The sequence below is a fragment of the Bos javanicus genome, chromosome 5 (assembly GCF_032452875.1).
Source record: "Bos javanicus breed banteng chromosome 5, ARS-OSU_banteng_1.0, whole genome shotgun sequence".
NCBI classification, from domain to species: Eukaryota; Metazoa; Chordata; class Mammalia; order Artiodactyla; family Bovidae; genus Bos; species Bos javanicus.
The window spans coordinates 110,411,907-110,437,395 of NC_083872.1; the positions used below are offsets into that span (position 1 = coordinate 110,411,907).

The 25,489-nt window shown below is 57.3% G+C and overlaps 2 protein-coding genes across 4 annotated transcripts in view; one reads left to right on the forward strand and one right to left on the reverse strand.

The window, feature by feature from the left end:
* The first annotated feature begins 2,199 nt into the window (after positions 1-2,199).
* Positions 2,200-11,306, forward strand: MAFF (MAF bZIP transcription factor F). Of its 2 annotated transcripts, none has more exons than XM_061418523.1 (3): positions 2,200-2,537; positions 8,819-8,877; positions 9,469-11,306. In XM_061418523.1, the coding sequence occupies exons 2-3, from the start codon at positions 8,842-8,844 to the stop codon at positions 9,949-9,951; spliced, it is 519 nt and encodes a 172-aa protein (XP_061274507.1). In that variant the 5' UTR covers positions 2,200-2,537; positions 8,819-8,841; the 3' UTR covers positions 9,952-11,306. The 2 variants fall into 2 exon arrangements, with proteins under 2 accessions (XP_061274507.1, XP_061274506.1); XM_061418522.1 differs by having other exon boundaries at positions 2,200-2,531; positions 8,812-8,877.
* A 1,692-nt stretch (positions 11,307-12,998) lies between these two features.
* TMEM184B (transmembrane protein 184B) overlaps positions 12,999-25,489 on the reverse strand; it is a 50,220-nt gene continuing 37,729 nt past the window's right edge. Inside the window, exons 4-10 of one of the 2 annotated variants that reach the window (XM_061418520.1) lie at positions 24,173-24,263; positions 23,601-23,676; positions 20,128-20,219; positions 19,170-19,339; positions 18,517-18,711; positions 16,427-16,447; positions 12,999-15,369 (exon numbers count right to left, since the gene is read on the reverse strand). In XM_061418520.1, the coding sequence (XP_061274504.1) occupies positions 15,128-15,369; positions 16,427-16,447; positions 18,517-18,711; positions 19,170-19,339; positions 20,128-20,219; positions 23,601-23,676; positions 24,173-24,263 (887 nt within the window). In that variant the 3' untranslated portion in view covers positions 12,999-15,127. The remainder of the gene's footprint in view (positions 15,370-16,426; positions 16,448-18,516; positions 18,712-19,169; positions 19,340-20,127; positions 20,220-23,600; positions 23,677-24,172; positions 24,264-25,489) is intronic. The other variant, XM_061418521.1, reaches the window with a different exon arrangement.

The window sequence follows — 25,489 nt, forward strand, 5'->3', positions numbered from 1 at the left end:
CTGTCACAATCCCAGGTGGACCAACGCTCATAGTGAGAAAGCAAAGCAAGAGCTCTGAGATAAAGGGAAGGGGGAGCCTTGCTGGTGACCACAGAAAGACCTCCTAGTTGGGAAGGTCCTTGGTCCTTCTCAGTAAAATAATGTAGGTGCTGTGATGTTCGTTTCATAGAACCGATGGCTCCTGGAGCGACAGCAGGCACTTCAGGCAATGGAAACACCATGAGCAAAGGAAAAGAAGGAACTGGGACACTCCCCTATTTTGCCCCCAAAGCCACCTCTTTTGGGGTGGTTGAATACATCCCTGAATGTATTCATCCCTGAATATAGGCCCTGAACACATCCCCTACATTAATACTGGGCCTCACCCAGTTGGGCAGAATCCCAAATGTCTAGACCAGGAATTAGGTCTGGATTCAAACTCCAGTTCTTATACTTCCTGGCTGGGTGACTTTGGAAAGTCACTTGACCTCTCTGAGCCTTCACTCATTTATTTCCTCAACAAGTATTTCCTCAAACAAGTATTTACACATAAGGGCTTGCTTATGTGCCGAGCACTGCTCTAGGCAAAAGATCTGCAGTAGTCAGGAAGATAGACAAGTTTCTACCTTCATGAAACTTGCATTTTGGTTATAATAAGCAAATATGTAAGCAAGATAATAACCTATGGAGATATTTGTTGTTCAGTCGCTAGGTCATGTCCAACTCTCGGTGACCCCATGAACTGCATCACGCCAGGCTTCCCTGACCTGCACTATCACCCAGAGTTTGCTCAGACTCATGTCCATTGAGTCGATGGTGCCATTCAACCATCTCATCCTCTGTCATCCCCTTCCCCTCCTGCCCTCAAACTTCCTCAGCATCAGGGTCTTTTCTAATGAGTCGACTCTTTGCATCAAGTGGCCAAAGTACTGGAGCTTCAGCATCTGTCCTGCCAATGAATACAGGGTTGATTTCCTTTAGGACTGACTGGTTTGATCTCCTTGCCCTCCAAGGGGCTCTCAAGAGTCTTTTCCAACACCACAGTTCAAAAGCATCGATTTTTTGGTGCTCAGACTTCTTTATGGTCCAACTCTCACATCCATACATGACTACTGGAAAAACCATAGCTTTGACTAGATGGACCCTTATCAGCATATATTAAGCTAATATTAATATGGAGATATTAAGCTAATATAAAAACCAAATTTCAGAGATGGTGGCTCCTTTAGCCAGAGCCATCAGGAAAGACCTCTCTAAGGCCATGACATTTGAGCTGACCTGAAAGATGAGAAAGAGCCAGGCAGTGAACAGAAGAGGAAACAGCAAGTGCAAAGGACTTGTGGCAGGAATGAGCTTGGTGGGTTAAATGAACAATAAAAAGGACAGTGTGACTGAAGAGTAGCGGGGTGAGACGAGAGTGACAGAGGTGAGGCTGGGCGGAGACCAGATGGCTTAGGACCCTGTAGACCAAAGGGAGGAGTATAGTTTATTCTAAATGCGTAGGAAAATCTTTGAGAGTGTTAAGCCAAAGGGTGGGAGAGTGTTAAACAAGCTGATCTTTGTTACAAGGAGAATATTGTCTGGTGTGTGAAGACAGCCTTTAGGGATAAAATGAGGAAGTTATCAGGAGGCTGTGGCCGTGGTCCAGCTGAGTTGATGGTCCCTGGACCAGGTGGCAGAACTGGGGGTGGCCAGAAGTGGTCAGCTGCAGGATGGTGTTGGAGGTAGAGCCAGTGACTCATGAAGTGAGGAGAAAGGAGAGGTACGGAGAAAGGCTCCGAGGTCTGGGTTTGAACAGCTGAGATGGAGAGACTGGGTGTGTATGTTGCTGAGCTAGGGTTGACGCTCAGGAGTAGGATCTTGGCCGTGCAGGGCATGGAGGCCCCATCTGGTACCCACGTGGAGCCGCTGAGTGGGCAGTTGGATACAGTCTGGAACTCAAAGAGAAGCCGTTCCCTCTGGAAATACAAAATCTGGAGCTCCTGAGCCTACAGATGGCATTTAAAACCACGAGACTGGATGAGATCATCGAGGTAGAGGGTGTAGGTCGAAAGGAGAAGAGACCCACGACTGTGGACTGTAAAATGAGACAAATGACACCTTCACCCGCGTGGCTCCGGTGAGATGTCGCGTGAACGCCCGCAGTCAGCGCTCTAACCGGGATTGAGAATCCCGGGGGGCGGGGCCGGGGCCGGGGCGGGGCCTATCTGGGGCGGAGCCGGCCAGGGGCGGGGCTGGGGAGCCGGGAGGCCGCTCTGGGGCCGGGGGGCGGCCGGGGCGGTGACGTCACCGTATGACTGGGTTTTTATGAATGAAAGGAATCCTGTGAGTGAGTAATTCCGGGAAGCTCGCCTTACAACTCGGCGCGGCCCCCAGCGCTGCCCGCCCCACAACAAAACTCGGCGCATCGCTCCGGCGATCCGGGCTCTGAGCGACCCGCGGTCGGGACCGGAGGGGGAGGCTGACCGAGGCGTGGGCAGAGGAGAGCAGCTCAGACGGCAGCGGGACCCCGTGCGTGCCAGGGACGCCAGGCGAAGCAAGACGAGAGGCGGGTGAGGGTCGCGGGACGAGCGCGCAGGGCCAGGGGGTGGCAGGGTCTCCGCGCTCCTGGAACATGCCTGGGCCGGGGCCCCGGGCCCGACTCAGTCGGTGCCACCGTGGATCCCTCGCCCGGACTGCTGGCTTGGGAGGGTGTCGAGGTGGGGGTGGGGTGGGGGGGAAGCGGCGGAGGTCCTGTGGGACCGAGACGCGGCCGAAACGAACTTGGCGGGGTGCGGGGTTAATGGGCCCCTTTTGGGGGCGCGGGCCGAGAGGCGGTGAAGTCGGGCAGGAAGGGGCAGCGCGGGCTGGCGAGCGTCAGCGTCCGCCCAGGCGGGGCCGGGGGCGGTGTGTGCAAGTACGTGACTCGGTGAGAACAGTCCCTGGACCGGTGCCCGCAGGCCGAGCGTGCGCGGTTTGTTTACGTCCGAGGGCGGGAGGGAGTGCGTGTGTGTTCCCTGGCCAGCGTCCTGGGTATCCTGCCCGGTGCGTGCTTGCGCCGCGTACCTTGGGGAATGTGAGAGTGTGTGTGTGTGTGTGTGTGTGTGTGTGTGTGTGTGTGTGTCCGAACGCTCCCAGGCGGGGCCTGTATAACCAGCGGACCGTACCTCCGAAAGAGCGTGACCACAGGAATAAAAGAAGAAGCGAAAGAAATGGCCCAGTCCATAGTCACAAGGGTCTGGGAATTCTCTCCCGGGTTGTCCCTTTCCCACCAGCCGGTGGCCGCCAGGCCCTTGCTCTCCCCGGAGTTTCCCAGGACCGCAGCCACGTGACTGCGGTGCCTTCAGCTACGGGGTGGGGCAAAATATCAAAGATCCCACCGGGCTTCCCCGGGGAACGAGGTGAAGGGGCCACCCCTGGCTCCATCACCCTGGTGGGTCTGGCAACAAAGTAGGCTGGTGTTCAGGTCCTTGTCCCCAGGTTTTCTGACTGCCTGGGGAAGACAGACTCTCCCCTCCGACTCTTCTTCATCCAGGGGGCTACCCAGCCCCTCAGTCACAGAAGAAACAGGAAGGGCGGGGGTGAGGGGGTGGGGGTAGTATGGGGGGCCGGGAACACGGCAAAGGTTGGAGGTAGGAAGGGATACCAGGCTTCCTTTCTCTGGTGGCTACTCCTCTAGCTGGTCTGGGTTCTAAAGGCTGTACCTGCTGGATCAGGAAGGGTGAGAACCCAAGGTTGGGGTGGAGCTCGTTTCTGCCCTTTCTGGTGGTTTCAGTTCACAAGTGGGACTAATCAGACAGAGCTATTGATGACTGGACTTGAGGAGCTAGTTGAGGACTTGGGCCAGGCTTGGTTAACAGGCAGTGGGACTACTTGTCTTGGTGCGGGAGGGGTTACTGTGAGAGGGCTGGGCCCTCCCACCACTGCCTCACCCTGTCTGGCTCCTCCATCAGTGCCCTGCTGAGGGATGTTGAGGGCTGAGCTGGGGCTTAGGGCTTCCTTGGTCCTATTCTGCCCTCTCTTCCTCCCTCCCACAGAGCTACAGGATCATGGGGTGTCAGGGGGGAGGGCATTGAGCTGGACCAGATAATCTTTTAACTTTGAATCTCTGAGCTGCTACCACAGCTGGTAACTTCTGGGTCCCCATCTGTAGCAGCAACTAGGCAACATTCAAGGTGGTAAAAGGGCAGTGGGCTGGGGGAGGTGTGACAGCCTCCACATACAGCTTAATTTCCAGGGGAACCATGCAAGAGAAAACAGAGCCAACAGCCCCAGGCGGAGGCCAGGGTTGTCCAGGAATATGTGGAATATGTAAGGGAGGTAGCCACCAGGAGCACAGGAATCAGGCAGGCCGATCTTCAAAACTGGGCAGGAAACATCCCTGAGCAGGGCTAGGGAGCAGGGAACAGGAGGAAGTGGCGGATTGACTCAGTCATAGATGGAAAGCTAGTACCAAAAGGTTTAACCTCCCACTGAATCACCCGTGGACCTTCAGTAGGGCCCAGGACCCAGTGAGGGCTCCCTTGGCCCCTGTGCCTCCCTTAGTCCTAATACTTTTAGCCTGCGTTGCCATGGAGCCCACCAAGGACCAGATGCTAGAGATAAGATAGTGAACAAATCAGATCCAGAGCTGCCCTCTGGGAGCTTACAGTCAAGGAAGGAAAACAAAGTCGGGGAAAGAGCCACTAAACTAAATGCAAAACCACAGCTGAGATAGATGGTATGAGGAGGAAGTCACTGTGATTACAAAAGTAATAACAGTTCTGACTTAGCCAGGGCAATCAAGGAAGGCTTCCCTGGGGAGGTGACAGTCAGCCAGAATGTCAGATCAAGTGATAATCATCTGTGAAGACCTCAAGGGCAGGGGCTTTGATTCAACTTTGGTCCTTCAGGGTGCAGCACCAAGCCTGGGACCTACAGGGTAGGTGCTTCTTGGGTGTTTGCTGATTGAATGAATGAATGAGCCCTGGGTCAGTGTCCTGGTAAAACTCCACAACACCTAGAGAAAAAGGCCTGGGAACCCCAGGCGAACAAGAACTCCTGGGCACGGGCTGTAAGATTCTTGAAGCAGTTTCTCCAAAGCAAGCAGATCCTGCAGGGCTCAAGTGACATCTCTTACACACACGCACCCTGTGGGTGCCTTTGGGGAATGTGTGGGGATGGTAAGAGTTCGTTTGTTGTCAGCACAGGGATCCTGGAAGAACGTGGGGAGAGAACGTGGTGGTGGCCAGAAGGGCCTACCACATGGGCTAGAGAGGAGGCTGGCATCATAGGGTTTTGAAATGGGCCGAACACGGTCAGGTTTGTAGGTTTGTGTCAGTAATGATCCCTCTGACAGAGAGGAGAGCTGGTGGGGTCAGAGGTGGAGGCAGACTGGACGCCAGAGAGCAGGTGTTTTGGTCTTGGTGCAGCTGAAAGAGGAAATGCTTAAGGGCTAGGCATGGAGCAGAGGGAGAGTCAAGGCTGACAGTCTCTGAGTTTGTGTTCTCAGGCCCCTGCCCCCAGGAAGTCTTCCCTGATTTCCCTTCCCTTGCTCCAGGGCCTCTACTCTGCTGGTGGTCTTGGAGTTCCATTCCAGGCCAGAATCTGACTCTCTAAACTTTTGACATTGTCAGTGCTAGGAGGTACCTTAGGCTTGGTGGTTTGGCATGTTGGGCCCAGAGAGAGGGAGTGGTGTACCTGAAGTCACACAGCAAGTGTTAGTGGGTGCCAGACCCCCAGGCTCCTCTTCCCTGTGGTGCTGGGTTCTCCCAGCTCTGCTCCCCTTCCAGCAGGGAGGAGGCTCCACCAGTGCTGGCTGCCAAGGCCCAGGAAAACACATTTTTTCCTTCTGTCCTCACAGAGGAAGCAAAATGGCTCAGCAGCCAGAGGAGCCCATGCCAGCGGGTGGGCCGTCTCCAGGATGCCTCTGAGTGTACTAGGGGGCCAGGGGCGTGGCTGCTGACTGGGCAATGCGGCTGTCAGTCCCCAAGCCACGCCTCCAGAGAATGTTAGGAACCTGCAGACCCTGGAGGTCAGCGCTGCTGGCCTCAGGAAGGGAAGAAGCAGGGATGGGGGCATGGGGAGTATTCAGTCCGGTTGCGTAGTCGTATCCGACTCTTCCCCTTCAGAGAGAGGAGGACAGTGGCTCGCTTTGAAGAAGAGCCCTGAGCTGGGGACTCCAGGGTTCCAATCCACCACTGCCACCAAACAGCCGCCTGGTTGCTTCAGTTGCAGGACCAGGAGGTTGGATCAGCTGCTGCCTCAAGTCCAGGGTCTACCAGACTGGCCAAGGCTGCCTGGTGGAGGACCCCAGCCCCTTGGTTGACAGCCCAGCAGCACCTGGTCTGAAGCTGGAGGGCTGAAAGTCTGAGGTGTGACCTTCTTGTGACTTTCCCTCTGTGACTGCCTGGCTCTGCTGAGCTAGGATGTTCCTGGGCAAACATGGGTGCCTCAGCTGACATGTAGCATGTGCTTGAGGGGCTGAGGCTAGGACAGGAGGAGAAAGAGGACAGGAGGCAAGAACAGGTTCAAAGCCTCCCTGGGGTCCCAAAGTTCCTAGAACCACAGCCAACAGAGAGGATGGGACCTTCAGCCATTATCTAGTATAGGGGATGGCCAGCAGTTTCCTCTTGGGCCTATTCTGGAGGGCTGTGTTGAGGAGGATTCAGGAGCTGTGTCCAACCTCAGTGAGAAAAAGTGCGGTAATTGATTATTGATGTCCGTGTTAGGAGTAGAGGGAGGAATGTGGGGAGATAAACCAAGCATTTGCCACTTCTGATCTTTCTAAGCCTCTTGTTTTTACCCACGAACACTATGATGATTGTCCCCACTTTGTGAGGAAACCAAGGTCCAGAGAGGAAAAATGCCTTGTCCTAGGGGCCATGCCTCCAGAGTTCTGCATCGGTCACCCGCCACATATTGCTCAGCAACTAGCGGGCTCTTAGATCACCTCTCCCATCAGGCTCTCTGTGTAGCCCAGACTGCCTGGGCATCACGTAACACCCCAGCCCCCTAAACAGGCAGCCAGGAGGCCTGGATATCTGTGTGACACTTGCAGACCCAACATAGATCCTGGCACATCAGAGCTGGGTAGCCTTGGAGCCAGGCGAGTCCTCTTTACAGGGGTGGAGAAACAGGGCCCAGAGAGGATGCCCTGTGAGGACCTCACTGCGAGGAGACATGTGGTTCCATGCGGCCCCAGACCCAGGCTTTATCCACTGTTAGCTGTGTGACCCTGGACTACTCTATTGACTTCTCTGGCCATTACCTCACAGGGTTGTTGGGAGAACTGGGGTGCTGATGGTGTGAAGGCAATCAGGATTCAGTCCTGGGACCTTTACAGGTGTTCAGAATACCTCCTGATTTAGGAGAAGGCAGCCATTCACCTGCTGTGTGACTTCAGGCAAGAGGGGCCCCTCTCTGGTCTCCACCTCCCCTTGGGTGAAGTGAGGAGGCAGGGACTAGACAGTCTGTAAGAGCCTTTCCTGTGTGACCCTGGCCAGCCAGAAGACGCCAAGTCAAAGCGATGTCCCAGGAATTGCTACAGGCACTTTCATGCATTGGAGAAGGAAATGGCAACCCACTCCAGTATTCTTGCCTGGAGAATCCCAGGGACAGGGGAGCCTGGTGGGCTGCCGTCTATGGGGTTGCACAGAGTTGGACACGACTGAAGCGACTTAGCAGCAGCAGCAGCAGCAACCCCTCCTGGACAGACTCAGCAATTCTAATAACCCCCCAGGTGCTCGCTGACCTCCCGTTTGCATCATTTGGTTCCATCAAAACCCTATGAGACAGGTATTGTTCCCAACCTACAGACGGGAAAGTGGAGACCCAGAGGGGAGGAGTGGCTTGCCCACAGTCACACAGCCTGGAGAAAACAGAGATGGGATTCAAACCAGGCTCGACCCTTAATCCACTGTTCCTTTCCTTGTTTCCTATACCCTCCCTGGGAGCCAGTTACGAAGACAGAATCCCTTCGTCTCCCTCACATCCTCCTGGTATCTGTGTGCCACCCCTATCTGCGGAAGCAGATAGAAAGGAGGAAGAATTGGAGGCAGGGCCAGGAGGTTTTTCTCTCGACAGTCTTCAGCAGGGTTTGGGCTTGGCACGAGGTTCAGACCTTGACAAGCTGGGTGACAGTGTCATAGACCACCAATCCACACCTCACCAGTGCCTGCTCCCTGCCAGCCCCTGTGCTGGCAGCCTCACACCCAGAGCTGTCTGAGCCTGGTTCTTGGCTGTGGAGGTCCCTGTCTGGTGGGGAGTCAAGGAAACAGACCGTGACAACATAGGGCAGAACTGCTGGGGTTGGCGGTGCTGAAAAAGTCCTAGGAGTCTGGGAGGCCTTCCTGGAGGAAGAGATGTCCACGCTCAGGGCAGAAGGCTGAATAGTAGGAGTCTGCCAAATAAGTGGGAGTGGGAGAAGTGTCACAAGGTTTGGCGTGACCCAAAGGCAAGAAAGCATGGGGTGAGAGGAAGTGAAAGAAATTCCTTGTGGCTGGAGGGCAGAATAGAGGCAGGCCTGGTGTGAGAGGAGCCTTGGGGTTAGTAAATGGGGTTATGTGATATGGTACAAGGGGTGTTTTAGCCAGTTTTAGCCTCTCTGAAAAGGTAGTACTGAGCAAAGATCTAAATGATGAAGAGTCTTTGGGGAGATAAAAAGAAAGAGAAAAGTAAAGAGAACAACAAGTGCAAAGGCCCTGAGGCTGGAATGAACCATTCAATGAGGCCACTGTAGCTGGACCACTGGGGCCAAGGAAAGTGGTATGAGATGAATTCTAAGATAGCAGGGGCCTTGAATGTGAAGATAGTAGTGTTTGGATTTTATTCCAAGTGGGAGAAAAACTGACCTTGGTCTCCTCTCTCCGCTAGGTCTTAGCCCAGAGGGTACCTTCTGCGAACATGTCTGTGGATCCCTTATCCAGCAAAGCGCTGAAGGTGAGAAGGCAGCCCTTATTGTCTCCAGTCCTCCCCTCCCTCCCTGCCCAGGCTGAGCTCCCATCCCAACTTCCCCTTCAGTTCCTAGAATCCCCAAGAGGGGCTCAGCAGACATCAGTCATTCATGAAGCCATTCATGGGCTTTTCCAGGCCCCGCCTGGCTGGGAAACAGCAGGCCTGGGCTCTGGCCATAGGCTGTGTACCCCAGGGCAGGTCACTTCCCTCTCTGGACCTACTTCCCCATGAGGACAACGTCCAAGGAACTGTTGGACTTTAAAGGTGCTTTCTTGGGTTTTTCTGGCTGAGTCCAGGACGAGTCGCTGGGTTAGAATCCGGACTGAGCTCTAGGGTGGCTCCTTTTGTATCCAGATCCCGGTCTCTCCCGGTTTCCCCTTTGGGGATTCCTGCTCCCTTTCGGAGTCTTGGAGCAAGTCCAGCCACCAGCTCAGTGTCCCTGGCGCGGAATGGGGAACACTAGCGGTGGAGGGGAAGCCGACCCCAGCACCTGCTGCGCGCCGGGTCCGGAGCTCAGGGCCCGCAGGGTAGAGTGTGACCCTGAGCCTCAGTTTCCCCACGCGCCCATGCCCGCAGATCAAGCGTGAGCTGAGCGAAAACACGCCGCACCTGTCGGACGAAGCGCTGATGGGGCTGTCTGTGCGCGAGCTGAACCGGCACCTGCGAGGGCTCTCGGCCGAGGAGGTGACGCGGCTCAAGCAGCGGCGCCGCACACTCAAGAACCGCGGCTACGCGGCCAGCTGCCGCGTGAAGCGCGTGTGCCAGAAGGAGGAGCTGCAGAAGCAGAAGTCGGAGCTGGAGCGCGAGGTGGACAAGCTGGCGCGCGAGAACGCCGCCATGCGCTTGGAGCTCGACGCGCTGCGCGGCAAGTGCGAGGCGCTGCAGGGCTTCGCGCGCTCGGTGGCCGCCGCCCGCGGGCCCGCGGCGCTGGTGGCGCCGGCCAGCGTCATCACTATCGTCAAGTCGGCCCCGAGCCCCGGCCCGGGCCCCGCCCCTGGCCCGGGCCCCGCCTCCGGCCCGGGCCCCGCCTCCGGCCCCGCCCCCGCCGCCTGCTCCTAGTGCTCGCCGAGACCCGCTCTTTCCACCCACGCCCATTCCCCAAACCACGCCCCTCCGACCCCAGCTGCCATCCCTAAGTGCCTAAGCGCCGCCTCTGTCTCTAAGTGCCATTTCTCTGCAGCCACCAGCTCCCCCCGTGGTGAACACACGTTCCCTCCCCAGATCCTGTCTTCCTCGTGCGATCTCTGAAACTGGGACCTAATGGCCCCGGGGAGGGGCAACTTTGGTGAGATAGGAAGTCGGGTGAGGTCGAGGTCTGGCGTTTCCTAAAAACGTCAGCCTTCTTAGTTTGGGAGGATGGGATACAAAGCTGATTAGAGAAGGGCCATAGAAGGGAAGATGGCCACCCCTCATTTTGTAACTGTTTGCTCAGATCGTGCCATCGGCCCGTCCCCACCCTCCACGATACAAAACTAGACTTGACCCCGCATGCCTCTGGTAGGATTGTCCAGCTGGAAAGTTGATGTTCCTGCCTCTGCTTTGGGCCTGGATGCCTGGCCCTCCAGAGCTGGAAGACTCATTAGAAATCACCTAGTGAAGCCCAATTCACAGATGGGAAAACAGGCCTCCAGCGGACCTGACAATGCCCAAGGCCACATATGCTTAGCGGTTAAGCTGGAACCGTGTCTTTCCACTGCTGCCCTGAGATTCCAGCCGTGGTCAGGGGGACAGTGGTCGGGGCCTGAAAAGGTGATGCAAGGGCCTCCGTGGTAGCTCTCTGTGAATCAGGTGAAGAGAAGTAGAGGGAAAGAGTAGGTGATACAGATGGAAGAGAGGGAAGGAGCTGGCCTGACTCTGTCCTGGGCTCTCCCTGAACCTAGGGAGCTGGCCAAAGAGAAAGGGGACAAAGGAAGTGACCACAGAGGCAGGTGGGGAGATGAGAAGACAGATCCTACTGTTCTGAACCCTGGGATAGGGGTCCTTAAAAAGGGAAGGGTCTGACCTGTCCATCCTTTTGGGTGGGGGCAGGTCACTGCCATTGACTGCTATTTTCCTGGGAAGTCTGGCCCCAGCCCCTCCCCTTTCCCTGTTAGACAGCTGCCCCTTCCCGCTGTTTATTTATTGCACGAATCTAAGTTATTCTCCCCAGCCTGAGGCCTAGCACCCACTGCCTGGGAAATGTGGCGTGCAGTCCTGAGCTGGACTTTATATTTTATATCTGCAAATAAAACACATTTTATCTTATATTTAGGGAAAGCCGGATAGCAAAACAACCAAAAAATGTGTTTTAAAAGAAAAGTGCCCGGCCCCCAGAATTTATTTATTTTTCTGACTTACAGTAAGCGAGTTATCCGCCTTCTGTATTTTGTAGACTTCCTGAATAAAGTCAAGTTCTCTTTTTCCACAGTTTAGAAGTATGTGTCCTGGTTTATGATTTTTTTTATTTTTTTTGCGGGGGTGGGTTCTGAATGAGGGCCCCAAGATGGATTCTGCTTTCAGTCCCAGGCAGAACCCTCTGCTGGGTGGGAGCGTTTCCTCCAATTTGCAGATGAAGAAACTGTGACCCATCACTAACTCTAGCACCTGGGCTTGCGCTGGGGTAGGGTGGGTTGGTGGGGTTGAAAGGGGATGTAGGGTGGAGGTGGGAACCAGACAGGGTTTTGTCCTTCCATCTGGGTGCCTGGAGCCAGGGAGCCTCCCTGGGGAAGGCAAAGCCAGGCGAACAATGAAATGTAGGGTTAAATTCCCTGGGCATCCCGTCAGCAAATAAACAGTCCCACCCAGAGAGGAAAATTCCCCAGTTTAAGAGGAATTGTACTTTCACATTGAGGTCTGACTTTCTACAGCCAAATAAAAAATATTTTCCTCATGTTCCGGAAAGGCACAGGGAGGCAGAGAGAGAAGTGACTTCCTCACCCCCAGCCTGCAGGCCTAGAATGCAACCCTGGGTCTCAACCTAGGCCCCAAACTCCCTGCTGTTGCTGTTGTTCAGTCACTGAGTAGTGTCTGACTTTTTGCAACCCCACAGACTTCAGCATGCCAGACTTCCCTGTTAATTTAATCCAATCTGCCAGTGCTTCCGGGGCACCCTGGGAAGGAGTGTTCTGTGGTCCAGGGGTCAGGGAAATTGGGGTGTGTTTTTCTCTAGCTGTATGACCTTCAATGTCTCATGTCACTGCTTGCAGCCTCAGTTTACCCATCTGTACAATTCAAGAAGTGTAAGGTTATATGTGTGGCAAACACTGGGGATGCCAGGGGCTGTAAGCTTCCGCAGGCAGAGTGAACGCTTACCCCAGAGCACCTGATGGCCAGGAGGAGGAGTTCCATGTGGCTGGGTATGGAGGGATGGCCGGGCTAGAAGGATGCTTCTGGGGAGGATCTGAAAGCTGGGAAAGGGCCAGACCACACGGGCTGGGTGGGCCCACAGGCCCTTCTCCCCTCTCAGGCTGGGGTCCAGGATCCTGATGCCGAGACACTGAGCCCAGGCCTGCGGAAAGGAGAGCAGGAAGGCGTGCGGGGGACTGAGTGGAGGGTGGCGGGCTGGGAATTTCCCCCGCCCACGCCACATTCCTGAGCGCCCCTGTCAGCCGGGCCAGGCCACAGAAGGCATGCAGCGGTGGCAGGAAGGTGCCAGGTGTCTGGCACATGCCCACTACTGGGCAGGCCCTGCTCCAGGCCTCCTGCCCTGGGTCCCAGGGTGGAGGGTGGGCTCCTGGAGGCATGGCGATAGACTAGGAGGCATGAGGATCGTAGGAAATTCTTTAAACCCCAGGGAGACACCTGCAGGAATGGGGCTGCTGGAGGGTGCACGCCATTTAGCTGGTTGACTGAAGCTGGCATGAGGCATCAACCCGCTGCTGGGTGTTGAGGTGGGTGGATCCCTAGTGACCAATGTCCCACTGGCCAGAAGAGGGGGAGACACTCTGTCCAACGGGGACTTGGACCCCAATTTCAGTCTGGCAATGTGACCCCCCCCATCACTTGTACCTACAACCCAGACAGAAGAGGGTTTTCTAGGACACCTTTGAACCCACAACCACTAAACCCACCCCCAAACACACATACACGGGAGCTGGGGGGAAAAAAAATCTCACCCACCAGCAGAGGAGATTTCAATACAATCTATATTATCTCATATATATATTTCTTTCTCACTGTATTTGCTCACTTCTGTCACGCATTTAAAATGTCACAGAGACCAAAATAGAGTGGCTTTCTGGTGGAACTCATGGCAGTCATACACGAGATACAAAACTAGGGGACTCTGTCTTCTCATACATCATACAATTAATTTTTCAAGTATTTTTTATATACAAAGAGCTACTCTATCGGGAAAAAAAATTAAAAAAAAAAATAAAAAGACAAGGTAGGTTACACATCCTAGGAAGGAGGGGTGGAGTGGTTGGGCACGCGTTCCCGGCCCCCATCTCCCCGAGGGCTGCTAGCTCCCTGTCATGGGCACCTCCCGTCCACCTTGCAAGCGGCCAGCGGCCAGAGCAGGCAAAGACGGGGGTGGGGGACAGGGAGGCAGCAGCCCACTTTGGCCTGGAAGGAGACTCAAATTCATGAAAGCAAATGACAGGGGCAGCCCAGAGGTTCTCCGTGGACAGCCCGTACCTACCCGCTGCCTTCCTGCACAGCTTGGAACCAGCTGGCCAGGCCCATCCAACAGGGGCCCACGAGCTGGCCTCTGTGCCCCCCAACCCCGGTGCTGGCTTGGTTGCCAAAAGAGGCCGGGGAAGACTCCTGGGATGGAACCCTCTGCCCGACCTTGGCATGGTTCAGTCCAGGAGTGGCCAAAAGGTTAAGAGATGCCAAGGTCCCTCAGGGTCGGGCCCCCTTCCCCTTCCCCTCCTCCAGGCTGGTGCAGCCCACACCCGCGTGCTCTCTGGGTTTCATGTGACAGGAACTCCTGCCTGAATGAACATGCATTGTGTCCCATTATCATGAGGCTCCTCCAAAGACAGTGGCCAGTGGAAGCCCGGCCTGCCTGGGGGCTCCGGCCCTGGGAGGCTCCATGCACGTGGGCGTGGAGGTGGGTGAAGGGAGGGGGACTGGTGGTCCTGGCCACCCCTGAGGCCTGTCCAAGGGTACTTGGCCCTGTACTACAGGATCCACTGAGTGCCAGCAGCTTAACAGGGAGCCTCCCAGGGAGTGTCTGGGCCAGACTGACAGCCAGGGGCAGGGGCAGTGGGGGGGTAGGGGGCTTTCATATGTGACTAAGGCACAGAAGAGATGGGCTGTGGGGCCGATGAGGCAGGACACCAGGTCCTGTGTGGATACGGGGCCAGAGAGAGGAGTCCCCCAACTCTGGGCTCCCCGCCGCACGCCCCATCCCTCCCGCCTGCGCTGCTCCTCCTCTGGAAGCTGGTCTGCAATGCAGAGACCAGGCCCTCCCTGTGAAACAGGAGGGAGGAGCCCCAGGGAGAGACGAGGATCCAGCAGAGGAAGGAGGGCTGGGAGCCCCTGACCCTTTGAGTAGCTGGGATGCAAGGGCTCTGCTCAATATGCTCTCAAGAAGGACCCCTCGTGGGAGGGCAGTGTGGACTGCTGGCTCCTCAGCAGGCCCAGGGGAAGGGGCGTGAGGCAGGCAGAAGGGGCAGCCCCGGAGGACGCCCAGGCGCCCTCCGAGGTGGGACCCATGGCTCTTGGTGTCTGGCTCTGATCCCTGCAGCATGCCAGGCAGGCCTGGGTCGGGAGGAGGGTCCGCAGAGAGCATCCGTGCCTCCTCCTCCCACCCACGTGAGGCTAATCTAGCATGGGACCAGAGGGGCAGGGTTGGGAGCAGGCGGGAGCCCAGGGGAGAGAGTATTGCACGGTGTTTGGGGGAGGGGTTTACATCTGGGGGAGGAGGGTGAGGGGCTGAGAAGGCGTCAGCCGCTGGTCCACAACACAAGCGTCGGGGCCTGGGCATAGCTGGTCCTCACAGGACGAGCCGCAGGGGCACGGGGAGTTGCTCCCACCATCCTCTCCCCGTGGTCCAGGCGGTAGAGCCGTGGCCTTGTATAAATATTCCTGAAGGCTCCTGGGTGAGCCTGGGCCGTACCCTGGGCAGATGGCGGCGTCGGGCTGTTCCTCTTGAAGCGATATGTGAGTGTTTCTGGTCCAATAAATTAAAGGGCGATGCCAAGGCTGTGCCAGCCGGCCTCCCCGCCTGGAGGTGAGGCCGGAGGCGGGGCACACCCTGCCCTGGGGCCAAGGGCCCAGTCCTTCCCCCCGCCAGCAGCAGCCACCCCTAGAACTCATCGTCGGAGCTGAGCAGGAGCGTCTTCTCGTTGTCGCGGGCGCCGCTGAGGCTGTGGGAGCGAGAGAGGCCGTGGGCGCCCCCGCGCCAGGTGGGCCCGGGCTCCAGGGTGGACTGCTGCGTGTACTGCTGGTAGGCAGGCGAGAAGTTGTGGATGGCGTCCTGCACAATGTCGTGAGGGTTCATGGTCTCCTTGAGGCTGCTGGAGATGCTCTTCATGGGGGCACAGCGGCCTGTGGGGAGGAGGCGGGAGGCGGGGTGAGGGGTCTGGGCAGCGGGGTGCAAGGCAGCTGGGCCCCCGCCCCTGGTCCCAAGTGTGTGTCATCTAACCAACCCCTCTTGGGACAGAGAACAGGGTCCTGGACACGAGAAAGGATGAGCAAAGGAACGGCTCCTTTGGCTGCAGGGCACCCCTAAGGGAGACAGTCAAGAGCCACAGGGCGGGGGGCAGTGGGGGGTGTCTGGGAGTGGGGAAGGGAGCTGGGGTGGAGACTGGGGTGCTGCAGGCATGAGCCCAAGGACCCCAGGGAGTTGGGGGAGAGGGCCCAGGCCTCTGGGATGCTCCCCTTCACTCTGGAGAGGAGACCAGGGGCCCGCTCCACCCAAACAGGCCGACAGGGGCCTGGACCCACAGCAGAGCAGACATACTGGCTCTGGTGGGGGGTGACCCTGCCTTGAGGTGCTTGATCGCTCAGTTGTGTCCGACTCTTGGCAACCCCATGGACTGTAGCCCGCCAAGCTCCTCTGTCCATGGGATTTACCAGGCAAGATTACTGGAGTGAGTGGCCATTTCCTTCTCCAGGGGATCTTCCTGACCCAGGGATTGAATCTGCATCTCTTATGTCTCCTGCACTGGCAGGCGGGTTCTTTATTTCTTCCTCCTAATTCCCTAACATACTGTCCTCAAGGGCTCAGGGAGGAAGCGGGGGCAGAGATGGCCCAGGCCCCCAACTGAGACCTAAGGGGCGAGCCCCACCCTGGCCCCAGTCTTCAGACCCAAATTCGCGTGCCCTTTCCCCCTTGGCATTCTTTGCCACAGAACAGAACCAAATGCCCCAATTCCCCATCAACGAGCACTGTGCCCCCAGAATGCACAGGGCATGTTCCAGGACAATGAGAGACAGGATGAAGCAGGCAAGCTCTACAGAGGGCAGCCCTTGGTAGGCGCTCTCCGCACCCAGGGGTGCTTGTGTGGGAGGAGACGGGGACACAGAGAAGGAGCTAGGGAGAGACTCATGCTGGTGACAGGACTGGCGTGCAGGACAGACGTACAGACAGAGTGGAACCTACCGTAAGGGCCGTATGTTGGCACTGCCCGAGGCCAAACCCGGGGCAAAAGCAGGGCAGTGGGGGAGGGAGGGGAGCCAGAGAAACAGAAGACAAGAGACAGCTGAGTGAACACCTCACGCCCATCACCGAGGCTGGCCCCTCACCGCGTACACTGCCCACCCCACCCCAGGTCCCACCCACCCCCTACCCCAGCTGGCACTCAGGTGGCCCCACTGCCCCTCCAGGCCTGGGCAGGGGGGCAGTTCTGTCCATCTAGGAGACTCCTCCTTCAGGGCTCAGGCTTTCTTCTGCTGGGGGACAAAGAGTGGACACCCAGAATGCTGGTCGGAGCTCAACCTCTGCACCTGAGGAGGGACCCCCCCCACCCCTTCTCTTCACGCTTGGCCAGAAATCCTGAGCCTGGGTTACGTGCGTTGCCAACCTTGCAACACTTCATATATGGGGCGTGGAGGAGAGGGCGTTTGACAGGTACAGACCACACCACAGAGCTGGCTTTGCACCCAACTCTGATGGGGGCTGAGAGAGGCCAGGCGCTGTGGTTAACAGGTGGACAGCGGCCTAGGACCCGCACAGTGGTGGGCGAGGGCATGCAGCAACTTCCCCGGGCTGGGCTGGGGTCCTTGCTAGAGCTGGATGCCTGGCCACACTGCTTCTGGCTGGGGGTGGATGTGTCTCGGGGCAGTGGGCAAGAAGAGAGCCCAGGTGACCGCGGAGAGCCTCTGTGGGGAGGGCCACAGAAGCAGGGCCTTAAACCATGTTAGACCTTAATGGTCTAGAAAGGGTTCTCGGCCACAACCTTAGGCTCCAGGCACCAGGGTGACCAGGTCCCAGGGACATTGCCCTCGACACTGGGAGAGTGCTGGCCACATCTCTTCCAACTGATGGGAAGCGGGTGGGATGCCAGCCAGCAGCGGTGAGCCCTGGCCAGCACAGCCCCTCTGGCACTAAGCGTAGAATCCAAACCGGAAAAAGGATGGAGAATGCCCAGGCGGCAAGTGTGTTGGGTGAACGTAATCAGCTGCCCAGGAGTTGAGAGGCCTGGAGGTGATTCAGTCCATACACCTACAGCAGCCGCAGGTTTTTAAGGCCCCTTCTCAACCAGGGAAAGCACAAGACAAGTAGGGTGGGAGGGGGCCCCTGAGGAGCCCTGCAAAGGCCAGGCCAGTGTTTCTACACTCAGCTCAGCATGCCCAGTGAGCCCATGGTGGGCACAGGTGGTGGGCCTAGGCAAGTGGGCCATGGGCCTTCAGCCACACACACAAAGAGCTGGCAGCAACCAACCCCGTGGGTAGATGTGTTAGACCAGGAGACTTCCTCCTCCCCAGACCCTCCTGCCTCCTCGAGGGGCGAGCTGGTTCAGGCATTGCCAGCCTCTTCCTCCTCGTCCCAAGCCTCCCCTCTCTGCCTAGCAGCAGCCAGAGGCAGCCCCAGCCCCTGCTTTTCCTGAGAGCATGTTAGAATTGCCTGGGGAGCTGTCGGCACTTCCTGCCGGGCCCAACCCAAGGGCCAGTACTGCAGAATCTCTGAGGGTGAGTGTCTCCAGGGCATCTTAATATACAACTGGGGTTGCCAACCGCTGTTCTAACAAAGCGAAGATTAGCAGGTGTAAAAAGAAAGCTGTTAAAAGCTATTACCATCCGAGTCTGTTTCTTAGAAGTAATCAGGTTAAAAAAAAAGCTTTAGAGACAAGGAAATACAGGACAAAATGGATAATGCTGTTCAATATCAGGAACTTAGAAATCTGTTTAACCCAGGGTCTCTGTCCTGGCCTTCCCATGGGGATATTGTGCTTTATCATCTCAGGGTTCCATACTCCAGACCTGCTGCAAGAGACCAGGGGTCTCTTGGACCAGTCCTCACCCCCACCAACTTCCAGGACCAGTCCCCACCCCCATCGACACCTTGTAACTGGGGGCAGGGGTGCCTGGACCTCTGTGGCCCCTTTCCTACACCGAGGGTCCCCTCCTGACCTCCTGATCCATCAATACCGGAAAGACCCTGGGAGGCAGGAGGGGCCGGGGGGCAGGGCCGGGAAGCACTCTTCCAGCTGGTGGGGGGTCGGGGGTCGACTCTAGGACCCTGGCTCATACCTTGTGCGTCCACCCTCTTGTCGGCATAGACCTTGTAGGTGAAGGCATGCCGCAGGGCCAGAGCTGCAAAGAACATCTCCACGCAGATGATGAAGTCCTGGTAGCCAGCAGCTACGGTGCCCTCGCCCACCGACACGCGGGCCGAGTGGATCTTGGGGATGGCCCCGCACTTCTCCAGGATGGCCAGGAGCATGCCTGGAAGGGGAGGTGTGGAAGGGGCGCCATGGGCCTCGAGCCCAAGACTGGATCCCCTTCTCCTTTTCCCTCCACATAGCGTCCCAGTGCCACACGCCCCCGGGAGGATGAAAGCGGGGTGTACAGCTACTCCTATTGGGTGGGGCTGTTGACACAAGCCGGAGCCTTGAGGAAACTACCCCCCAGGTCCTGGCTGGACACCAACCCTGAGATCCCTTTGTCCAGGAAGCAATCCCGCCAAAGCTCCTGGCTCCAGTGAAAGGCCCTGGGGGCCCAGACTTCATGCTCCACAGGTGCTCAGTGGACAGAGGTCCCTTTGAGCTCCAGCCAGGATTGCCCATGGCAACCCCATGGCCCAGGCCTTCGGGGCACTGGGGATGGTGAGCAGGAGGCAGAGGACGAGGCTGAGGGGACAGGGAGGCACAGGCTGGCCTCGCAGGGGCCGGGAGGAGGCTCACCTTGCCAGAAGGAAAGAAAGATGACAGACTTGACCATGAAGAACTTGAGGACAGGGCTGTAAGGGCTGAGCAGCTCCCGGGTGGCAAAGTAGAAGAGGAAGAGGGCGTAGAGGGCCAGGCTGACGGAGATGTTGTAGATGATGGTCACGTAGAGGTAGCCGCTGGTGACACTGCGGGAACCGGGGACATTCTCGGGTTTGAACAGACCCTTCTGAGCGACAAGGGGCCTCCTTCCCCCTTTGCCCTGCCCGCATGCCCCTTCACATGGCTCTCAGAAGGCTCCCTGAGCAGTGCTCCCCAAGCCACTGATAGAAGTGGGCAGGGCACTGGTGAGCCTTGCCACCTGCAGCTCCATTGCCCACGCTCCTGGCAGACGACTCCAGGCGGCCTCGGGGGCAGGGTCTCAGCCTGATGGTCCAAGGGACAGAACCTGGCTTGGCTCTTTTCACTTGAGCCACGTTACATTCCCTCTGAGCCTCTGTTTGCTCACCGACCCCCGGGGACTGTCGTGCAGGGTTACAGGGGGTGTGTGTGCAAGCTCAGGGCCTAGACACACAGTCATGTTCACTAAACCCTCAAGTGGGGCGTGTGTGTCAATCCATGCAGAAGAGACTCGAGCTGGGGATCTCAGGGATATGGCTCTCTCGTCCCCTACCCGGGAATGGTCATTGTCCCTTCTTGCCCCCCTCCCCCCAGGGGCCCCACTGTCTGACAGATGCTCCTCTGTCAGAGGCGGGGCCAAGTGTGATGGCACCACTGCCAGGCTCCGGCCCTGGCAACTCAGGGGTGCAGAGAGGCGTGAGGACAGATGGGGTCAGGCTTGCCCTCCACTCGGACGACAGACACAGGCGTGGGGCCAGTCTGCGGCCACCGCTTCCCTCAGCCAGAGCCTGAGCCTCTGGGCAGAGCTGCCCATTCCTCCCCACACGCACCTCGGAGGAGGGGACCCGCCACTTACTCAAAGTCACCATCCCGGTACTTGCCAAATGCCTGGAGGACCACGGTGCTGACGGCCATGAGCGGCTTCACCACGCAGAACTGCAGGGTGGCCTGTTGGGGATAAGGCAAGAGTCAAGGCTGAGCACACGGACCACGGAAGCAGCACCTCCTCTGGCCAGCTGGGCTGGTGCCAGAAGCCAGCGGATGGGAGAGACCCACTGTCCTGCCCCCGGTGGAACTGCTGTCTGCAGAAGACATGAGACAGTAATAGGGCAACGCGGCTGCGTGCGAAGACGGGTGTGAAGGAAGAATGGAGGAGACGCAGAGACAGAGATTCCACAGGACAGACCACTGAACATGCTAAGATGGGAGGACTGGCAGAGGGGGCAGCCAGGGGCACAAGCTCGGCCCAGGGGCAGACAGCAGACAAGGGCGAGGGGTTAAGTGCTGGTGTACAGGCGGCAGTGGGGAGCAGGCCTCCCACTCTGGGTAGGTGAGGGCCTCCTCGTCCACCCCAGGTCTGGCCCTCTGCCCCATGCTCTGGGCCTGGGTCTAGGATTTATGTTGAGCTGGGGTTTTATTGACGATGGGGATGACCCCAAAATAGGAAGTAGCCCAAAGCCCAAGAAAGGCCTGGAGTCCCGACTGAGTCTGAATTCTGGCCTCATCAACTACCCGCTGTGGAAGCTCAAGGGGGCAGTCACTCAGCCTCTGAGTGGCGGTGCGTGAAGGACGGTTGTAACCAGCCCGAGGCAGGGTCGCTGTGCAGGGACTGAAGCACAAGACCACACAGGCTGCCCTTGGAGGTCTCCCACCTCTGAGCACTCAGCAGAGGCCTCTGCCACTGAAAGAAGCCCTCAGTAGAGTTTTCACAAGTCCCTCCAGAGGCCCCAGTAAATGCCGAGGGGAGCTGCAGTGCACATGTAATCACGAGAAGCACCACTCTCTACGGGCTTCCCTGGTAGCTCAGTTGGTAAAGAATCCACCTGCAATGCGGGAGACCTGCGTTTGACTCGTGGGTCAGGAAGGTCCCCTGGAGAAGGGATAGGCTACCCATTCCAGTATTCTTGGGCTTCCCTGGTGGCTCAGTTGGTAAAGAATCCGCCTGCAATGTGGGAGACCTGGTTCAATCCCTGGGCTGGGATGATCCCCAGAAGGGAAAGGCTACCCACTCCAGTATTCTGGCCGGAGAATTCCATGGACTGTACAGTCCATGGGGTTGCAAAGAGTTGGACACGATAGAGCAACTTTCACTTTACTACTCTCTGCTGCTGCTGCTGCTAAGTCGCTTCAGTCATGTCTGACTTTGTGCGACCCCATAGACGGCAGCCCACCAGGCTCCCCCATCGCTGGGATTCTCCAGGCAAGAAAACTGGAGTGGGTTGCCATTTCCTTCTCCAATGCATGAAAGTGAAAAGTGAAAGGGAAGTCGCTCAGTCGTGTCCGACTCTTAGCGACCCCATGGACTGCAGCCTACCAGGCTCCTCCGTCCATAGGATTTTCCAGGCAAGAGTACTGGAGTGGGGTGCCATTACCACTCTCTGCTGCTGCTAAGTCGCTTGTCGTGCCTGACTCTGTGCGACCCCACAGACGGCAGCCCACCTGGCTCCCCCATCCCTGGGATTCTCCAAGCAAGAACACTGGAGTGGGTTGCCATTTACCACTCTCTAGAAACCCAATAAATGTCTGCCACAAAGTCCTGCTTGGGGAGGTGGGATTAGCTTTCAAAGGCTAAGCTGCTGTGGTTCCAAATGGGGCAAGGACCTCAGAGCAGAGAAAGTAACCTGTGGAACCCTAAGTTTCTGATCCGAGAGGGGCTCGAGTGAGGTTTGCAGGGGAGGCCAGGGCGAGCTGAGCTGCAGGGCTGCCAAGAGGAGAGGCGCACATGGTGGGGTTAGATGGGTGATGCCCACAAACCCTGCTGCCCCCCACCCCCTCGAGGAAGCGGGATCAGCACCTTTGGGGAGGGTCAGCAGCATGTCCGAAATAAGCGCTGGTGCTGCCCTGGCTCAGCTCATGTGGTGCTCCGGACAGCCCCTTGACGTAAGTCTGTCATCACCCCCAGGGTACAGATAAGGAAACCAAAGCATGGTGGGGTGTTGGCTGAAGCGGCAGAGGATTCAGACCCAGACGGTGGCCCTGATGACAAAGCCGCGGTGTCCTCTCTCCAAGGGCAAAGGCTGAGAGGTTTCTTTAGTTCTCGCCTTTGACTACCTGTCCCCGCCACCTCCAGGACCAGCAGCGGAACATCTGGGCCCACAAGGCTGGGGAGTAATTTCCGACAAGGCAACGAAGCTAGTGATCTGGTGTCAACACTTCGTACACAATCTGATCCTCCAAGAAGAAGGCAGAGTCACAGCTGGGCCAGCACTAGTAAACAAAGGCTCTCAGAGGCCCCACCCTGAAGCCAGGACAGTGTGAACTCTTTCCCTGCAGGTCCCGCAGGGAGGTTTTGAATTTAGAAACACCCGAGGGAAGGAAGATCTGGAAGAACTGGAGACTGGCCATCCAAGCAGGGCTTTGAGGGTGGGGCCGTGCCCCAGCCCCGCCCAGGAGGGAGCAGGGAGGCCAGCCTCCAGCAGGTCTGGGGATGGGCTGTGAGTTTCATCTCCCAAGATGATGATGCACGATGCTGGATGGGCTGATGGGCCCTGTGGAGATGAAGCCGGGGTCCTGCCAGCGGGGCACGGTGCCTGAGGCCCTCCTGAGCAAGGGATGGCAGGCTCAGAGGCAGGGCTGTGTTAAGGGCTTTCCTTCATCTGTTCCTCAAACCATCCCTTGAGGTTAAGTATCATTATGCTCATTTCAGAGAAAAGGAAACCAAGGCTCAGAGAGGTTTCGTAATTTAGCCAAAGTCACATAGTCAAGAGGCGAGGCTGGAATTCAAACTCAGACGGTCAGAGACCCAGACCCAGGCACTTGAGCGCAACACCACGCTGCCTCCTCCCAGGCTACTCGAGACCACTGGGAGGGCGGGTCTGGAAACTGGAAGCTGCTGGGCTGCCTGCCAAGCGGGAAACGGGGGAAAGAACCAGAGGCTGCGCAGGTCTGTTCCATCGTGTTCCTCAATGCAGAAACCCTCCTGGCTCTAGCCACAGCTGATACGTTTTCACAATGAGATTCCAGAATCGCCATGCACTTCCTCGGACTCTCACACATACACACCAAGACTTGGATGAAATGAGCAAGCGTCTGGGGCCACTTCCTGCCCGGGGGCTGCATCAGACACCCCTGGGGTACCTGCCAATGTTCCTCTGAGGACACCCTGCCAGTGCTCGCGCATCCCTAACAGCTCGGGGAGTGGGTGCCTTGCAGGAAATGGGAACCCTGCTGGTGGGCCGGGAGCAGGGTCCTCCTGGCCTGACGCCTGCCTCTACTGCTCTGTCAACCAGAGGTAGCCTGGTCCCTGCAGCTGCCGCTCCAGGGCATAGACCCAGGCTCCTGGTCCCCGGCCTGCAGCTTGTGACCAGGGCAGTTGCAGGGGGTACCCACCTGCTTGCAGAACCGTAGGAACCCGATGGAGTAAGTCTTTCCCCAGAGGCAGCAGGTGCCATACATACAGCTGGACCTGGAAGAGACGAGCGGAGAAGGGCTGGTGAGCAAAGAAAGAGCTGGGACTCAGGAAAGCTGGGACTCAGCGGCGGGGGCAGGCCGCCCTCACTCCTTCACACCCTGACAAGCCGGGGTGGAGCGGGCCAGGGTGGGGATCAAGCTCAGATCCTGGGCAGTCTTTGAGCCTGAGGCCAAGAACTGGGAGAGACACAGTATATGCGGCAGGAACCCTTGGGATAACAAATCAACCTGAAAGGCACTGAATGTGAAAACTGCAAGAGGGAAAACATAGGCAGACAGTAAAGGACAGGAAGGGAGATGAGGAGAAAGCCAGGCAGGCCCTCCCCAGAGTCCCAGTGAACGACCTCGTTCAGGAGGTGCAAGAGAGGCAGGGTAGGTCAAGGTCACAGGCAGAGATGGTCTGTGTGACTGGCTGATGCCAGGACGGCTCAGAGAACGTCAGGCCCAGGAAACAGGGCAGTGGGGAAGGCTCCCGGGGACTTTTTACTCACTCGATGGGCTTCCCTCTGATCTCTGACATGATGGAACTTTCCCCTCCGAGGTATTCATAGCACAGGCTCAGGAAATTATAGATGACCAAGGCTGTGAAAACAAAGTCCAGAGAAAACCACTCAGATCAACAGAACGGATAAACAGATGGTGGAATTCTAAACAGCAACAAAAGTGAATGAACCACAGTCACAGACAGAGACGAGGTGGGGAGGACTGGAAGTGGCAGGGGTGGAGGGCGGACCTCAGGAATGTAAGAACCCACAGGGGATATTCCACGTGTATAATCAAACTCAGGCCCAGCTAAACCACGGTGTTCACAGACGCTGCTGGTCTCACCTTAAAGAAAGGCAAGAACGTGATTACCACCAAATGCAGGATTGTGAGGGGCGAGCTGGACAGGTAGGCTGGGGGCTTGAAGAGCTGGCAGGGTGCACATTCTGGGTTTTGGCCTTATAATTGTTTACTAGTTTTATGCACTTTTCTGTTTCTGTGTTACAAATCACAGTTTTATGACCAAGCAACAATTAAACATTCTCCAGAAGGATCTCAGGAGAAATTCTCAGCAAGAATGAGACAGAAAGAACCCTTATGCATTCATCAGCATGTAGCAGCATCTTAGCCTTTGCACGATAAGCTACAACAAAACGTATGAGAGGTGCCCAAAATACAGTGCAAATGTTTCGGGAAGCTGGGCCAGCGCGTTCTGAATCAGGACACAGCTTGACATCGCCCACAAAGATACAAAATCTGCAACAGCCTCCAACGGGGGCACAGTAGAAGTATGCTGTGAGTGCTATAAATACAGCACGACGTTGTCATAGGTCTCCTGGTCAGAGGACTTCTGAGGGGTCAGCAAATGAAGGCTGCTGCCCGCAGGGTACTAGAAGTACCAGGATGTGCTGGAAGCCAGGGCACAGAGAGGAGAAGGACGTGTGGAGGAACGGTGCAGGAGGCAGGCCAGGGCCGGGGGCAGGGGAACAGGACAGGCGTCCGGCAGAGGAGTGAGGCCAAGGGGAGGGTCAAGGCGGGGTCAGGGGGTAAGAAGATCTAGGGAGACGCACCAGCGGCCCTGCAGCCAGCAGGCCCCTTCTCATCTGACCCGCCGCGTCCGCGTGCAGCAGAAAGGCCTTCGAGGCTCCCAGAGCAGGCCCCCGGCTCAGCTCAAGGCCTTTCAGCAGGTAGCCTGGTCCCTGCACAGCCCTCACATTTCCTTCCCAGCAACACAAGGCACCCCCTTCCCCTTGGCAGGGTCTTATGCCCTTCGTGCTTCTGCCCTCGGGGGTCCCACTGCCTGTGCCCTGCCCTCTGCACTCCTG

Excerpts from the sequence above, each read along its gene's own strand:
- MAFF (XM_061418523.1), top strand. The coding sequence starts at position 8,842 with ATGTCTGTGGATCCCTTATCCAGCAAAGCGCTGAAG. Across the intron at positions 8,878-9,468 it reads TATCCAGCAAAGCGCTGAAG|ATCAAGCGTGAGCTGAGCGA; the intron begins GTGAGAAGGCAG and ends CCATGCCCGCAG.